Source organism: Crotalus tigris, unplaced genomic scaffold, assembly GCF_016545835.1.
Source record: "Crotalus tigris isolate CLP2741 ecotype Arizona unplaced genomic scaffold, ASM1654583v1 scf7180000018371.15429387391:27106975, whole genome shotgun sequence".
NCBI lineage: Eukaryota > Metazoa > Chordata > Lepidosauria > Squamata > Viperidae > Crotalus > Crotalus tigris.
This window is the reverse complement of record NW_024096970.1, coordinates 24,777,531-24,796,729: the sequence shown is the minus strand read 5'-3', so window position 1 is coordinate 24,796,729 and position 19,199 is coordinate 24,777,531. Positions and strand designations below refer to the sequence as shown.

General features: G+C 34.7%; 1 protein-coding gene across 17 annotated transcripts in view; it reads left to right on the top strand.

Moving 5' to 3' along the window:
* Positions 1-19,199, top strand: part of NPAS3 (neuronal PAS domain protein 3) — a 765,248-nt gene that overhangs the window by 672,743 nt on the left and 73,306 nt on the right. For 14 of the 17 annotated variants that reach the window (XM_039351863.1, XM_039351858.1, XM_039351856.1 and 11 more), the window contains one exon: positions 6,655-6,738. The exons of the other annotated variants lie outside the window; for them this stretch is intronic. In XM_039351863.1, the coding sequence (XP_039207797.1) occupies positions 6,655-6,738 (84 nt within the window). The remainder of the gene's footprint in view (positions 1-6,654; positions 6,739-19,199) is intronic. 17 annotated transcript variants of the gene reach the window in all.

Below are 19,199 nucleotides of genomic sequence, written 5' to 3'. Positions count from 1 at the left end.
TGCTCCCACACATGTCATAATATCCAGGTTCAGTTTGTTTGAAAACTTATTTCTACACAAACTATAGATTTTAAATGGTGAGATTGGCAGCATATACATTAAATTAAATTAAATATTCAATAAACTGTATTGTATACATAGTATACATAATTTATATAGTATAAAACTATATAAAGAACTTGGACCTCAAATGTAATTCTCAGATTTTGAAAAAGTCAAGACTCACTAAGAGAAAAAGAAACACTATGATGCTTCATGAAATCATTTTATTCAATTCATAAAATTCTACATTCATAATTAAAAATTGTATTATTCCTTTGTTTAACATAATAGTGAATCAGAGTATTTTAGTTTAGCTTACAACTTTCCTACCCTCCATCCATCAGACTTTATATGTAATTCAACATATTATCATGGGTTGTAAAAAGTTTTTTAAAAGACTTCTACAATTCGTTAACATAATGTTCATCTATTTTTAGTTTTGTCTACAATACAGGCAAGAAAGAGAGGAAGAGAATTCCACTGTTCAGCTATTTCAAAGGCCATCTTAAATCACTGACATAATGGCAGATTTTGAAATCTAGGCATTCATCATGATAATTTCCTGTTCACATCCCCAGAGTTGATGCAAAAATGCAGGCAGCTGTGTTGATACATTATATGTTTCTGTATTTGTTTATAATGGGTTTTAATTGCCCATTCAAAACCAAGCCAGCCCAGAATGTGTTGCATTATCACCAGAATAACTATCAATAATGTGGCTGGAAGGAATGGTTTCTCTCTCAACTCAAGTTTTCAGCTAAGCTGAGAGGGAACAAGGAAGCCTCTTCCATGAGAGTCTGTTACCATCTCTGCTTTAACTATTGCATGAAATACTCGCCTGAAATTATGAAACATCTACATGAAATATTTCATCCACGTCTCCACAATGTATTCTTGCTTTGCAGATGTACAAGTGGATAGATGTGCCTCTCGCTGTTTTCATATTATAATATTAATCACAAATGGGTGTAATCTAAAAATTGGCCTGTGCTGCAGCAATGAGGTGCTTGAAACAGAAATTGGGGAGTACACTGCTGCACTTGAATTTGTGCACAGCTATTATTCCATTAAACAAACTATGAACACAGATGCCCTTTTGGATTTCCTAAATTCCAAGCTAACACAGTAATCAGTTAGTTATTTCTCCAATATAAAACTTGTATAAACCTAGTAAACCGTTGCCCTAATGGCATATTTATACTTATGTTTGTTATCCTATCCTTTTTGTAGTGTCCTTAAAAAAAACATATTCATATGGGCACTTCTGTGTCAACTAAAGTATTCAAATAATTGTTAGCTATTGTCTAGAAAATCCACTCAAAATATTCTCCTCCACAAACTAAATACACTACTTTCTCAAGAAAGACGGCATTTACAAAGTGAAGATTTCAAAACTTAGAAGTTTCAGCACAAATAACTGTAGAAATTCCAGTGCATTAAATTTCATGACCTGAAGTATATGCTGGGATCTAAAGCTTTGTAGGTGTTGGAAGTTTTTAAGAAGAGACTGGACAGCCATTTGTCCGAAATGGTGTAGGGTTTCCTGCCCGAGCAGGGGGTTGGACTAGATGACCTCCAAGGTCCCTTCCAACTTTACTATTATTATTATTATTATTATTATTATTATTATTATTATTATTGTATTCCCTTTCCCATAGTAGTATTCTGATCCCCTTTAAATTCAACAAATTCTTGAACAATATATCTTGAAGAGTACTTGTCATTGTGCACTATTGAAGTTTCCCTGAGATGGCCATGGGTATGAGAAGTGGAATTTGAATAAGAAAATAATAAAATCATTGGGATAGTTAATTCAACATTAGCTAATTAGCTATTAATTATGGTTTTCAGTCAATAATGCAAATGGAAGAATATTGTAGTGAATTTTAATTTCATTACTACTCAGTTCTTAAAAGCAGAGAATGTTTTGAAGATTATTGCTACATGGTGTGTCTGCATGTTAAACGCTCAAATCAAAACACAATGTAGTGATTCCTGCAAACTTGCATTCCTTGGAGTTTTCCTTTAACTTAGAAAGATCTCTGATAACAAAGTGATTGCGTCTCATGACAATACTGTGAATATTGAGCATATCAAGATATGAACTCATGGAAGGTCACAAAAATTAATTTCTCCAGATTCTTAAAAGGTTTCATTGATGATATACAATTGTTTCTTATAAATCTCTTTCTTCAGCGAGAGCAGCCAGTTCTTGATAATCGAGCAATATTGTGATGAAATGAATTTTTTTCCATCAAATGAGATTCATTTGTTTTATTTAATATTTTTTTCTTGGGAACAGTGGAAGAAAAAAAAATCTACCTTGTATCCTAGGAAGGAATTCCAAAATGTCTTATTTTACATCAGCAACTTTAGAAACAATAGATATGTATAACTGTGACAGAAGTATAGTTTGCAACTGCCAAGGTCTTGCATGTAATTCGTCCAGAATTTTTTTGCACTAAGTAGAGCCTTATAGCCAATTGTGACCCAGAGAGAGAGAGAGAAGAAAAAGAAGAAGAAGAACTCTCATGTGCAATCTACATGGTATGCACATATATTGAAACTGAGAACATTTGAAATTAATTTAATTAAGTATAATCTATGGCTGCATGGCCTTTTTTATGGTTAGGTCTACTTGCTCTGTAAGTGGCATGCCAAGGTTCTAAAAGTGGCCAAATCCAACATAAACATTGTATGAGCAAGGACAAAATTATTTATTTTAAGTTAATTTTTGTGTAATTTAATTTGAATGTTAAGTATACATTTAATTAAACTTGAATTAAATTAATTAAATGCAGCTAATGTGATTACTCTCCATGTAAAGCAAGGTTTTTCTTTCTATTTTTTTTAATAAAAAAATTACAGGATGTTGGCAGTCCTAGGCGATTATGTATCTCAGTTTTCATTTATTTATTTATTTATTTATTTATTTTGCACTTGCATTTGGATCTTGTTGTGAAGCAAATGATACTTCACATGGTCTATTGTCCTGGTGGCCCTGCAGCTGAAAAAATGCTATTGTCTTCCAACTCTTCTAACTGCCTGCAATATAACATTACGGGGCTTAACATTTTTTATAGCTTCTCTACCTATTTATTATTACATTATGTAATTTCATGTAATTCAGGTCTCTGCACTATACATTTAATGTTTTTGAGATTGAAATTGCCATGTATGAGTGCATCTGCCCTGGAATCTAGATCAATTTCCTTCATTGTGATGTATTGGAAAGAATGAGCACTTGTGGTGAAAAACATAGTTTCAATAAGCAATGAAGAAAGAGATTCCCTACTTTAAATTGGAGGTCTATCAATGGATCTGCTTTGAGGCACTTGGTTTAATTGTTTGACATCGATCTATTATAATTTCATTTGCACAGCAGTAATTTTTATTATATCAAATTTTATTTTGTCATTAATGTTAATGTCCTACTCAGAAGTAAACGTAAGCAAAATTAATTGAATTTATTCCTAAACAGACATAAGTAAGATTACAGCCTGAGAAATTAAGGAAAATAATAATTTCTTATATTTTTCCTTTTGAAGAGGTACATGTTATCTTCTTACAAATAAGCATGCTGGTGGCTGTTGAAAAACCATCTGCATTTACTTGTAAAATATATTATTTACTATTAATACTATTCATAGAATTCAGTTTTGGGATGAAAAGTTTAGTAAGAAAAGGACAAACATAAAACCAATATCTTCCCTACTCACATCTTCTAGAAAAAGAGTAGCTTCCTCTAAAGTAAAATGCAGAAAATCAGGTATCTTGTACAATTGACATATCTTCTTATTGTTTTGTTTATATTAAAATATTTGCCATGTATATTAAATGAGCAAATTGAACAAACCACACATGACCAAGTAAATCATCATGGCTATAATTCCAGGTTTTGTTTGTTTCCCTGTGGATTCAGTTTATGTGGCAGGAAGTACACTGATATTAAATTTCCAGGAAACCCATTGTGAAGTATACGAAAATAGAAATACTGGCTGAGGAATAATAGCTTATAGATTGTGCAAAAGGTCTGAATCTATAAAATCTGCAGCTAATTATATGGCTTGGGAATTTCATACATACAGTCCAGCATACCAGAGAAGAAAGATAGAATGCAGGAAATTGGATTAATTTAGAATGATGGGAGGGGAAAACTATTTATTCCTTTGTAGCAACATAAAATAATCTCATTCAGTTATATCAAAGCCTTACTTGTATTAATTCACAGAGAATTTATTATGCCCCAATAAAAACTAAATTGCTCCCTCCAGGGGAACTTCATACTTTGCTCTGAGGGGTTTTTCCCATTTTATTTTTATTTCTTGTAGCAATAGTAGTCTTGTAGGATGGTTGCATTGTCAGCATTTATCTTGAAACTCTTGGATATTAGTTTTGACTGCAGTCACCTTTCTGACAAGTGTTGTTGCGAGTGTGGTTTATATCCCTGTTCAGGGTGATTTCTGATGATAATGCTCTGTCTACCTCACTGCTTCACACTAAATTATAGATGCCACGATGACAGGACAAACAGAATTCAGGTGCTAAGCTCTACTTTCTTTGTATGATGTCTGTGCCTTTCCACAACATGAGTGAGTTAAAATTAGGAAGCGAAAATATGCAAAATATTTCTGCTTAAAAATAATGTTCTGATGGTTATTAAACAAGTAATATTTCATTTAATCACCCAAAGGGATTACTTTAAATGAGCAGACAGGAAGAATAATTTCTTAACACATTCCTGCCCTAGAGTCCTACTATAATGGTTCTTCACTTGCCAAATTAAGAAGCTATAATTCAGGTTATAATCAGGATGTATCTTTTTTAGAATGGTATATACAGGTCATATTCCTGACATAAGTTCTCTGACAAAAAGATATAGATGCAATATCATGCCCCCAGCTTATATGATTTCTAATGCTGGGGGGGGGGTTTCTTCTGTTTTTACATATAAACTTCTTATATGGTGGGTTTGTTTGTTTGTTTGTTTTACTTTTCTTGGCCACTAAGAGGCAGTAGCCAATCAGTTTTGTTCTATTTGAAGCTATGCATATAATAATTTTACTCTTAGATTCAAATTCTTATGGACCCTTGTTTTTTTAAGTGCCTATATACAGTGCATTAGGTTTAGGAGCTATTGAAATGCTAGTGCTCAGCAGTTTTGCCAGAGGAGATATATAAAGTCTCTCTTTTTAAAAATGATATGCAGAAAAGTATAGATGTTATATTATGGCATGCCTTTATCAACAGGAGACACCTAAGAATGGTCCTATTTCACTACAGTCTGTTGGTGGCACAGCATAAACTGTGGTAACAAAGATACCACTCTTGTTTTTAAATAAATACTACAAAGGAGCTGTAATTAGTTGAGCTGGCATATCATACAGTGCTGTAAACAGCAGTTACAAATTCTGGCTTCATCTGTGCATGATTATCTCCCCATCTTGTCTAACTCTCTGCCTTTTAGGCTCAAGATCCAGATGAATCTCCAAAAACTTGAACACTGGGCCCTATCTAAAAAATGAAATTCAGTGTGTAGAAAAAATAAGGTTTTATACTTAGGTAAGAAAAAAATAAATGCACAGTTAGAGATTAAGTGAAACTTGGCTTAACAGCACTATCTATGAGAAGGATCTTGGAGTCCTAGTAGACAGTCATTTAAATATGAGGCAGCAGTGTATGGCAGCTGCCAAAAAAAGCCGATGCAATCCTAGGTTGCATTAACAGAAGGATAGAATCAATATCATGTGAAGTATTAATACCACTTTATAAAGCCTTAGTAAGACCACACTTAGAATACTCAACATATTATTAAAAAGATGTAGAGACTTTGGAAAGAGTGCAAAAAAGAATAACAAAGATGATTAGGGGGCTGGAGGCTAAATTGTATGCCGACTGGTTGCAGGAATTGGGTAGATCTAGTCTAGTGAAAACAAGGACTAGGGTGACATGATAGCAGTGTTCCAATATCTAAGGGGTTGCCATAAAGAAGAAGGGGGTCAATCTATTTTCCAAAGCACCAGAAGGCAAGACAAAACAATGGATGGAACTAATCAAGGAGAGAAGCAACCCAAACTAAGGAGAAATTTCCTAACAGTGAGAACAATTAACCAATAGAATGGCTTGCCTTCAGAAGTTGTGATGCTCCATTGCTGGAGGCTTTTAAGAAGAGATTGGACGGTCACTTGTCTGGACCGGTATAGCATCTCCTGCTAGAGCAGGGGGTTGGACAAGAAGACCTCCAAGGATCTTCCAACTCTCTTATTCTGTTATTCTGTCTCCTTTCTCTTTGGTTATTTAGCAAGGGTGTAGTAAATATATATATTCTCTCTTTTGCTCCAAGAAAAGGTAATAACACTTATTGGCTTGGTCCATTCCAGCCTACCTATAAACTTAGAAATGAGACAGAAAATCATTGTAAAATGTTGGAACACAACTTCTGAAAGTTCAGCTTATCACAGTTTTCAGAGAACTCATGGGAAGTTGACACCATGACTCTTCTTCTGTTTAGTGCTTATTTTATCATGGTTTTCATGCCACTTACATCACACTTTTTAAAAACTAATAGAACAGGTAGATCTGATATATTTTATACTTCCTTTTTATTTGCAGATACAGATACAGCTGTTACACTTAGTGTGGCCAAATTTTGTGCTGTGGCTTGTCCAGTCCACCAAATGACTCTTCAGGAATCGGGTTAGTGACAAGTTATTGAGGCCCTGAGCTTTATCTGGATCGTCCATCATGTTTTTATGCCAATGTTTTATTTGATCGTTATGTCTATGTTTTGGACTTCTCAATGCTGTAACAAAGATTTGATTTGATTGCAAGATATGCATTATGAAGATGTGCAATATAAAATATAGCTTTCAGAGTTCCCATATTATCACATTCAAGCTTTGCAATCAAGCCATGAAATCTCAGATTTTTCAATGAGAGCCTTTGGAACCTCTATTGTCTTTTAGGAGAACCCTAAAAAGGCTTTATTATTCTGTTTGAACAGCATCTACAGCAAACTGTGATGATGCCAGAATCATAACCCTTATATCACAGGTGTCAAACTCGCCATATCATGTGACGTGTTGTGACGTATCATAACTTTTTTCGTATTGTCAGGGGTTGGCGCAGCTTCTACATGATGCAACCAGCCCACGGATTGGCAGTTTGACACCCCTAACATATATCATAGTGTCATCACATGAATGCCACAATTTAGTACTCTCTATGTATGACACAAGTATGTAACTGGTGATATTTATGTCATCATTTCCCACTCCACCCCCGCTTTTGACTTCCTGTGGTCACAACGTGATAAATGTGGGGGTTACTTTTTAGGATGGTTTTTAACATTGTATTTTTAGCTGAATACATATACAGTATAATACTTGTTATGGGATTTTAAGTAGTATTAATTACAAATTCCATTGTTAAGAAGAATATCACAAAGATAGGTTTTAATTATGTTGTTAAGAAAGTTGATAGCCCCAATGTCTATGTAGTTTACAGCAATCTGTTTTGGACCATGCCCAAGTCCTTTGTTGCCAAAATTACTAATACTTTTGTGTGAAAAAAAACCATACTTGCCTTGAATCTTCTGTCAATTTAATGGGCTTTGTATGTGTTTATATGTGAGCCTTTAAGTCAGTGTTGACTCCTGCCAACTGCTAGTCCCTGCAGTTTTCTTGGCAAGGTTTTTCAGAAGTGGTTTGTTATTGCTTTTTTACTAAGACTTGAGAGAGAGTGACTAGTGCACAGTGACCCAGCTGCTTTGGGTCTAAGGTAGGATTAGAATTCCCGGTTTCCCGATTTCTAGGCTAGTGCCTTAATCACTAAACCAAACTGGATCTCTAAATTGGCTTACTCAAATTCATATAAGTGGTACAAAGAATTCCCCCACAAATTTTTTTCAACAGGAATATTGTATGGAGTTATTGTTAATTTTACGTTTCTACTAGTTGATTTAAACTGTATTACAAAATGCATGAAAAGGTTAAAAATATTACATCTCAAATCAATCTAAGCAGAAATTGAAATTAAAAACAAACGGTTAGCAAAAGAAAGATAGCTAAATATTGTAAACAGGTAGCATGAGCTATACTTTTATAACGTCTCTAAGGATTTTTTTTCATTTATCTTTTGAGACATTCTTATTAGAAGACACATCCACTAAAATTAATTGTTTATTAAGAATTAATTAAAAAGGTTTGCATTGGTCTAATTGAATTGGGACTATCTTTCTCACTGCTTTGAACTTACAGGTGCTGCTGTGGTTGTAGTTAAGATGTTAGAATATTGCTTTACTTCATTGCAAAGGGTTCTGCCAAGAAAATCTTTAATATAAAAATAAAAAGCAGTTCATGCATAAAGCATGATGCCCTGAAGCATATTAGATCTGTTTATCTCTGTGTTTAAAATGAACAGTACCTGGTATAGTTTACATAACAAGGCAGGGATCAGCTTGATAAAGCATTTATATCACCAGGGGAACACACTGGCTCATTTCCTCCACACTGTTCTGCATGACTAGCTTGCCCGCCAGCATAATAGCAAACAAAGTTTTAATAGGTCAAGAGCAGAGTAGCCAGTTCTGTTATAATAAAGGATGTTGTGGATTGCTCTTCTGTTTGGTTTTGTGTTTGCTCCCCCCCCCCTTTTGCTTTATGAGAATATTTATGGGGCTAATTATTGGTTGAGGCTTATGTAGATAAGAACTTCCCAAATGGTACCACTAATAGGTCTGTTATCTGAAAAGAAACAGATTCCCTTGATTCTTTAAAAAGATTAAGAAATGTACTATAGCTTAAGCCATCCTAATGCCCTTCAGATGTGTTGGGACTGCAGTTCCCAGAATTTCTAGGCACCTGTCGCCTGGCATTAGTGGAAGTTGTAGTTCAAATCTATTTGGATTGGTGTCGGGTTGAGAAAGGCTGACATTTGTAGGAGCAAAAGCTGTTTCATCAAATCCAAGTGAAGCCAAATGGCCATGAATGTAATCATTAGATAGTTACAAATTGAACTGACATGAGACATTTTATTTGTCAGCTATGGATTTCATTATCCTTCAAAACAGAGAAGAGTCATTTGGTCAAATATATCTTATATACTGGGTGAAACATATGACTCACAAATGAAAAGTTGTACACATAGTCCTCATTTAGTGACTGCCTCAAAAAGTGACCTTTTGCAGTTTACAGCAGTGATGAATAAGTTACTTTGCCACTAATGCCAGCATTTAAGACAGTTGCAGTATCTCTCTCTCAGAGAAATTCACCATTATAGTTAGTACACATTATCTTGTTCCTGATGCATTTTTTTTTCTTTTTCTTCCTTCATAGAACAGAGATTGCCTAAACAAGCTATCACTTCCTGAACTGCTTTTCTCCACAGTGCATCCTTAAAAAGTGCTAACTGCACCAAAACAAGCTCAGCTCAATGACCTTAATTAACCTGCTGGCAGATATTGCCTGTAACTGACAAGACTTTGATTAGTTCGTACCTTCCACTTTTCTTTGTCTCCTAAGTAGCTCTGGGCTCAGAACTGTGCTACGCAAACAGCCAATACTAGCACATTCTTTTCAATGTATATTCCCCACTGCATATCTGCTTACTCTCTTTGTAATCCCTTTCTTTCCAATGAATGTAAATGCAAATATTATTTTTCTTCTTGCTAATTATCCCAGCAGCAGATTGAGCATTCCAAAGGGCAGGGAGTGTGTATGTTGGGGGGGAGGTTATAAGATTTGCCATTTTACTCAGCTTCTTTTTGGGCCAAGTTCTGGAAACCTTCCCTGCCATTTGAACTCACCAGGTATTTGGGGTCATATCATTCTGATACTGTTAAAAAGAAAAGCTGAAATAAAATTGTATGCAATCATAGTCACGTGATTTTTTCACTAAGCCACTGCTTTGTTTAATGACTGAGTTGCCCATTCCAATTGTGGTCATTAAATGAGGATTACCTTATAGCATGAAGAAGTCCATTCATTGGAAGAAAAGTTAAATATTAACAGAATTATTAAAACAATGTTAAATGGAGGGGCTATTTTTTTCTTACATGTAGACTTTCCAGATCCAGTTGGAGCTGATTCACTAGGAGGCACTCCTATCTAGAAATTCTTCTGTTGTCAGTGTGATTTGTGCTTTAAAGTCAGTTTTGACTCCTGACTTACAGTTTTTGGAAGTAGTTTATTATTGCCTTTTCCCAAGGGTTGAGAAAGAACTAATGGCCTGAAGTCACACAACAGGCTTTCTGCCTAAGGTGGAGCTAGAATTCATGGTTTCCTGGTTTCTAGACTGATGCCTTAACCATGGATAAATATTATTTATTATATTATTTGGGGGATTGTCCAAAGTAAGTTTAGAGATAATTTGAATTCAATATCTCTGTCTCAATTGTTTTCATTTAAAAATTAGATATTCTTTCTAGATAGTAAACAATATTTATATGGCATATTAATTCAAAATCTTTTAATTAGAACCAATGTTTTAGGTTGTTTTAAAAGTACTGTGTCTCTCAAGTTTCCAAGTTGCTAGATAGCAGAGAATTTAGGAAATCAATTTTCTTGTGACGCTGAGAAAAATTAAAAGCCTCTGATTTTTTAAGATTTTTTCTTCTTATTATAAACTTTTTACTTCTTTTGATATCTGGTTAATAAAGTTGCTTAATAATTATACTTTAAAAGGTTATCTAATAAAATACTACTTTATTTTCATAGGAAATATCTTGACTTTAAGGACGCATATTTTGCTTGATGCTTCTGTCAGTTCATCTTGTTGAATGAGTTACTTCTTTTCCAATGAAGAAAATTGATGGCTCATAATTTTTTATCCAAAATTAATCATTGTGTTGTGCTTCCATTAGTGTTGCATAAAAGAGACTCGCCTAGGGAGCCCTTTGTAGATGTGAATGGGAATGACATTGGACACACATTCACGTTATATTTAACAAAGAAAAAATAAAGAAACCAGACATTGTTTACATGTTGATTATTACCTTCTGATGGCCTACTGAGATTCTGGTCTCTCTTTGCACTAATCTTATGTTAGTAACTGTCATATTCTATTAGCAAATTTAATTTTGTTAATGTCATAGAAAGTTCCTAATACAATGAGACTCATTAACAACTTTTGCATCATGTTAGCAAAAGCCAAATTTGCTAACAGAATGCAAAAAGTATAATGGAGGGAAATCGTAATTATGTAAACGCCTGATTTGATTAAATATGCTCCCTATATTTCTCCACTGCTTAAGCAAGATAACTGAACAGTCAGCTAATCACTGTTTTCAGTAGCTACACCTTGACTTTTAAGAACTGTAGAGATTTTTAGATTTGCTTCAGATATAGTTATGCATTAAAGAATATCATTGTCCTAAGTATAACATATGTCTCTACAATAATGAAGATAGAAAACATGGATAAAAGGCAGCTGAGAAATTACTGAAAAGCCATAAATAAAATTCTTAGGAGTTGTAAAAAGCCCTAAATTTCCAATTTGTGGTAGTTCAAATATTCAAAGTAGAATTGTGTACCTGTCTCTATTCCCAATACAGTACAATTCTCTATTCCCAATACAGTATTAGCAACCCAAATAAATGTTCAGATTGGTAGGTGTTGCTGGTAAAAAAAAATCTCATCCAACAAATCAAGCTAGGTACTAATCAGTTTTATTCATGGCAAAACTAAGTATATTATTTAGAAAACAATACCACAATATCTATTATTTATGAATTTTCTATCTTCTGCCTGTTGTGTATATGAGATACACAACAATAACAGATGAAACATTACTTTAGAACACAATCATAAAACACAGCTAGCTAACCGCTCAAAAGGGTTTGCTTTCTGTTATCATTTGAACCCAGACTGTAGATTAAATGGTGGTTAGGTAAGAATGTCTTGTTACAATTTATTCCCATGGTTTTTAAAAATTAATTTATCTTAACTCCAACAATGCATGTTTTCCAAATCCAGACTTATCATTACTAACTTCATAATGATAGGTTGTGAATGAGTACCTGCAAATTCAGTCTCTTATCAGTCTCGATTTATTTATAATCTTTAGCATCTGCTGGTCTGTTAAAATCTGTGACTGAGGAAGTTTAACCTTTGCACTATAGTTCCAACTTGACTGAGCTGCCATGTGATTTTCTTTCTTTTGTTTTTGTTTTTGGTGTGGGGGGGGGGGCTTTTGCTCAAGTATTTGGTAAAATCTCATGGCATTGGCTGGCCCAGCACAAGAAGAATAGCTGGAATACTGAATAACCAGACATAGCTTAATATATTGTGTGCACATACAGAGTTAAGAAATTCACACTTAATTGCTCTGAATTAAAAGTACTCATTCCAAAAGGAATGTAACTGCCACTCCTCTTAGGCCAAACAATATTTTCATCATTTAGTGAGCCAATCTGAAACATAACTTTATATAAAGGGAGAGGTTTTCTTCCTATTTTTTTTTTACAATAATCTAAAGCTGATACTATTAGTTATATCTTGACATCCACACAAAATCAGTTTTGCAGGTAGGATGTCATTACAATATAAAACTCAGTTCTAATATACTTTAAAATATTAACTCATATGCAGTGCTTTATTTCAAGGAGAGATGGGAGAATGACACATATTTGGAAGGTGATCTAATTATTAGGAAAGTTCTTTTAATACAATAACATATAATTAAGGTAATGGTCAGAGCCTGCATGCATATGACACTCGGGTAGTTTTTCCACTTCTACATGGGACAGAAGACCTTTTTTGTCCAGAAGACAAAGCCACATTAGTGTGTTAGTGAAGAGGATAGAAAATAAATTGCAGCTGCCTTCAAGGTATTACTGTGGAGTGCCATTGTCTGGGTTCTTTTTCGATTGTACTTCACTGGCAATATGGCTTCTGAAGGTTGCATATGACAGGTTAGGCGTTTTATCCTTTGAGTAAACAGTAATCGTGGTGTGAAAAAAGTGGGGCATTGGAGAATTTCCTCCATTCTTTGAGAACTCCACTCTTCCTTTTTAGTTTGCTCCAAGGGCTCTTTAGGGATACATATATTAAGCCCTTTAAATAGTTCATAATAAATCTGTGTCTCAGGCTGATTCTGACAGGTTTTTAAAGAGTCTTTTAAGAGAGAATCCTCAATCATTTGTTAATCCATGGGGTGAACTCCAGGCTTGGAGGAAGGGAGGGAAAAAAACAGTGCAAGCTGGTATGTAGTGAAAAGGTACTGTGGAGAAAATGATAAATATGACAGAGAAAAGAAAAGAACACAGCATTGTAGTAGTTTTACAAAACCTAGTATATTTAAATACTTTTCTTAATTAGGCCATATCTACATATAGATATGGGGAAAATCCACTATTCAAAAAGAAAAATAGATAATAATCATCTAGTACATTTCCTCCCTAATTTTAATCTAAAAGTATGCTGTCATCAAGAAACATTCAGACATACAGGTTGCCCAATTCTATTATACTTGGACATATGATACAGACCCATAACAAAAGTTGTGTACATAAAGAAAAAAAAAACTTGGTTGTCTGCAAGTAATATCAATGGGGAAGCTGGCAGGAAGTTGGGAATCACTCACTGCTTTTTTGCCGGCCTATGATCATTTTGTTTTTCTCTTTAAGTAAGGATGTATTTATGAAAGAATCATCCAAATGGATTGTATAATAATCTACTTTGTGGAGAAGGCACATGTCAATTGATGGGGTGAACAGGATTGAAATAAGAGGTGGGCAAGGCTAATACTAAAAGAGAGTGGATATTGTGTTCCTTCCTTCCTTCCTTCCTTCCTTTTCCCTTCCCCTTTCCCCTTCTCCCTTTCTCTCTTTCTCCCTTTCTCCCTTTCTCCTTCCCTCTTTCTCCATTTCCTTTCTTTCTTTTCCACTTTCTCTTGTCCTTTATATACAAAAGGCTAATTGGAGGATCATTTTTTCCCCCTAGACTTTTTATATACCAGCTTACAGAAGGCTTTTGAAATTAGACAGGATGATTGCACGCTTTTGTAAGCTAAAGCAGTTTCAATATGTGAAAGTACTGCTTTAAAAAAAGGTTCATAGAGGAATATTAAATTATGCATGGCAGAAAAATAAATAGAGGAAAGCATTTTCCCTCTGTTATAGTATTAGAAATTAGATCATCTATTCAGGCTAGATGTGCAGAGAAGCAAAATGGAAGTAGGTCCATTTTCAGATTGCAAGCTTTCCAGATGGGTTGGACACTGTGTGATGCAAAATGCTGGACTCTCTTAGACTTTTGTCTGGCCCAGGTTTCCCTGCATTGTTTCAAGTTTCAGCTTGCTCATTACTTGTATTGATGCACTGTTTTTAATTGGATGTATACAGCTTTAATCTATATTTGTATTGTACATTATCTCAGAAGGTATAAAATTACTAGTCTATCCTCTTACGGTCTAAATATCGTTGGAGGCAAGTTAATATAGATTTCTCTTAAAGCAATATGGAGCCTAGGACAGAAATATCCTCCAGATGCTGCCTTATAATGAATTCATCAGCGTTCCAACTAGCTCAAAACTGATCATATAAATACTGAGTCATCATCTACGGTAGATACTGCTGAAATATAACTCCAGGTTTCATACTGGTTATAGTTGTTGGGGATTTAATTTAACTACATTCTTGTGTACCTGGAAATAATGGCAATTGAACATGGTACTCTCTGTGTGCTCTCTTTATATACACAGCTTCTACTACTGAGCTACTACACTGATCTTTCATTCCCCCTACATGGAAATCTGGGATAATAGAATCTAGGAAAAATTCTACACCTAATCACACCATAGTCTGGAGATAAATTCTCAGCAAGAAGCCGAATATTTCAATTATGGAAAATATCTCACAGGTCTATACAATCTCACATTTAGAATACACAAAGATGAATTATGCTGATGAAAACAATGAAGGAAAATTGCTTTGCACAATGTGCATTTTCCATGTTTGTCTTATTTATTCATTTTTTTGGTTCCAACTTATTTCATAATGTAGCATTTTTCATCTCATTAAGTGTTTATTTATTTATTAGATTTTTATCCCACCATTATTACTTTGTAAGTAACTGAAGGCAGTGAATATATATAATACTCCTTCTTCTTCCGATTTTCCCCACAACAATCCTTCTAAATATATATAATTCCTTTTCAGGAATTAAAATCTCTTACACATGGAGCAGAGTAGGGCAGGGTCATTAATAGAGCAAATACATACATGCATACATTTATTTCACAGTCATAAACAGTGAATATGCTAATCTAAACTGACAGGTGTGAGAAATTAGTGCCTATTACTTTTGTTTCATTTTTAAGCAAGCTTTTATTGAAAAGAAATAGATGGGTTAGCTCAAGCAAAAGAAATAGTACAAAAAATTGTCCCAAAGGTGCTTTTTACAAAGAAAGTCCAGTTGCCTTTTTAAAAAAAGCATCTTTGGGACAACCATGACCTGGATGATTGAGAATCTCCATAGACAGTACAAAAGATCGTACCAGTAAAACATGAACATTTATATTATATTAGATCAATTACCACATGCAGCATGGCACTGAAAATTTTAAGGATCAGTGGAAATAGAACTCCTAACTAGAGTCTGTTTGTCTACCTGCCTGTTTGTCTGTCTCTCGCTAGTTCGCTGTTTCTCTCTTCTTCTCTCTCACTTTGTATGTATGTGTTCAGTATATTTATTCAGTATGTCTCTGTGTGTAGATATATCAGTATCAATATAAATTATTTCTTCTGCTTTCTCATCATATTTCAGAATTGCTGAGCTATTTTGGTACCCAGCTGACATTCCAAAAGACTTTTCAAGATTGAAAATTTTAGCTTGAGCTGTAATAGTTTGAACCATTTTTCATCCTTGAAAGATAGGAGATGGGGAGATATATAAACTTACATCTTTAATTGGAATACTCACTATGATAGCATTATTACAATATACAGAATGGTCTTGTATTTTTTCTGTTTACGTATTAGGCATTCCTATCACAGATATTATAGTCTATTAAATTTTGGTAAATGTACCTGGTTCAATGGCATCCACTCTAAGCATATGATATAACCTACAGGCAACATATACAAATTTATTTATCTAGTTATTTGCATAGATTGAAATGTAATACAACTCTTTAAAAATAATGCATTGTGTTAACACAATTTATGATAAGGTATTTTTTAACAACAGACATAAATAAAGAATCCAGCTTGCATTTGAAATGGCAGATACTCCCCTTGGTTGGGCTATGCAGACTATTCATGTATATAAAATAGTATATTAAAGTAAACTTAACAAAAGCAAAGAGCAATCATTGCAACTGTATTTTTTTCTCTTCTTCTTTGTGATTCTAATTTTAAAAGCATTAAAGAAGACAGCTGCTCGTGCTGTGATATGCGCTAAACAGCCTGAAGGATGGAAAAAAAATATATTTGTAGCTCATAATAACTATTGACCTTTCTGATATACCATGTTCTCTCTGTTAGCTATTCTGTTCTATCAACAGTAAAGATTGAACATGACTTCTTAATAGAAAACATGGGGTTTCAAGCTGCCTTCACAAAGGTGTTTATGTATTGTTATTTTGTACCATAGTACAGAGACTAAGTTCTAGTGCCCTTTGTTTGACATCATGCTGTTATAAAAAAAAAAGAATCTTGCTCTTAAGGGCAGATTAATAAAAAGAATTTGGCTCATAATCACTTTATGATCAAGATGAAAAGATTGCCGTATTTGGTCCAGTATGGGGGCAGAAGAGGTGGGATCCAGCATCATCTGAGTAACAGAGCATGTATTTCTCACTAGATATACATGCCTCAAGTGCCTGCATTTAGAACTGCAGGGCAATAAGATTTAACTTGTTAACTTTTTATTGTTGTGGAATTCGTGTCACTTTTTCTTTCTGGAGCCCTAGCTTCCTGCATAATTTCTTATTTTGAATTTCTTGTACATCCGAAGTGTACATTTATGATGCCTCATATTCTACACTGAGCTCAGTATGGTGGCTGAAATATCTACCTTAACTGTGGATATTGATATTGTGACTTTGAGTTTGTGACTTTGACATTTTGAATATTTCCTTAGTGTTTTTTTCCCCCAAATACCAATCTTGCTCTGAAAATAAACAGGGCAAGACCATTTAAAGATCCTTCATTTTCTCAGGATAGGACCACACCAAAAAGCAAAGTCCTGCTTAGCATGTGACAGTTGGAAATGGTAACATTGAATGAATAATAATAATAATAATAATAATAATAATAATAATAATAATAACCCCCAGTGAGGCACTACCTTGACGTGGTTGTCCCCCAGTGAGGCACTACCTTGACGTGGTTGTGGGGCTTGTGTACTCTGAGGAAGATGAGAGCTATGCCAGAGGTTCAACCATACTGGACAGGTCTCATCAGAGGAGTCAGACAAAGAGTGTCTCTCCCATAAAAAATATGGTGAGACGTAAATTTCAGAATGCCATACCGGCTCGGACGTCGCCCGGGTTAACAAGGTCCGCGCTAGATATTGGAGTTCCTGGATATCTGGTGAAAAATGGGTTACAGGACTCAGGACTGTTGGCTGAGCAACCAGGGCCAGCAGCTGCAGAACTACTGGAAGAAAAGGTGTTTACCGTCGCAGATACACAGTGATGGAAAACAAAGAAATAATGATCTGTTACTACAGATCAAGTCCAACAAGACGAGGATATCTAAAACGAATGCACCAATTCTGGAAAGAACAACATCCAGAATCAGAAATAACAGAACAGAGACTAGCAGATCAACGCCGATTTATAACACGAAATAAAGTATTTACAGAAACAGAATTGGACGAACTGCAAAGGTTTACCCAGGGCAAAGAAATCAAAGCCTTACCAGAAGTAATTCAGAATGTAGAGGCAAACCAGGGGGAGTTGGCAGTGAAGGAATCCAGCAGAGATATACAACTGTTCTCATTTGGAAACCAGGCACCTCTACCTCAGGAAGAACAAAACCCTCTAACTAAAGAAATAAAAGAATTGAAACAAAGAATAACTGAGCATCTAGAACAGCACAAAAACAACAGAATAAGGCTACCTGCATTGAAGCTTGTTCCAAAGAAACAGCTAGCACAAGCATTAAAAGATGCAAATATTGCAATATCAAGTATAAGTACCAATTCACTGCAAGAAACAAACCAACTAATGTACAGCACAGCTGCAGTTATAACAGAATACCTGGGATGCAAAATCAACAAAGAAGAAAAACAAACAAACAGTGCACCAGAAAAATGGAAGGTTAGACTAGAAAATAAGATCAGCAAGTTAAGATCACATGCAAGCAAACTAGAACAGATGAAAGAAAAGAAGCTGAAGAACAAGAAGACCAAAGAATACCTAATCAAGAAATACCACTTAGAAACAAGGAAGATCAAGGAAGCACTGGAAATAATAAAGCAACAAATAACAGCTATAGCCAGGAAAATCAGTAGATATGAAGCTCGAATTGCAAACTATAGGCAGAACCTCCAATTTCAATCCAATCAGAAACGTTTCTACCAATCCATCAATGGAGAAACTGCAAGGAATCAGTCAGTACCTGACAAGGAAGAAACAGTGCAGTTCTGGAAGCAGATATGGGATAACCCAAAGAAATACAACAAGGATGCGGCTTGGTTAAAAGAGGTGGATGCAAATAAAACAGAAGTTGAAATGAAAGAACTAGTAATAACAACAAAAATGGTAGAAAAAAGAGCAAAGAAAATCAAAAATTGGTCAGCACCAGGTGAAGATGAACTGCATGGGTTTTGGTTGAAACATCTAACTGTTATACACCCACTCATTGCCAAGCAGTTCAACAATATACTACAAGGAGGAGAAATTGAAAAGTGGCTAACAACTGGGAAAACCTACCTAATAATGAAAAATCCAGCAAAAGGGGCAACACCAGGTAACTACAGGCCAATTACCTGCTTACCAACAACTTTCAAATTACTAACTGGTGTAGTAGCTGATGCAGTGCAACAGCATCTAGTTGAAAACAATCTCTTTCCACCTGAGCAGAAAGGAAACCGCCCCAACAGCAGAGGAACAAAAGATCAACTCCTAATAGACAAAATGATCTTGGAAAACTGCAAGAGAAGGAAGACCAACCTGAATGTGGCATGGATTGACTACAAAAAGGCATTTGA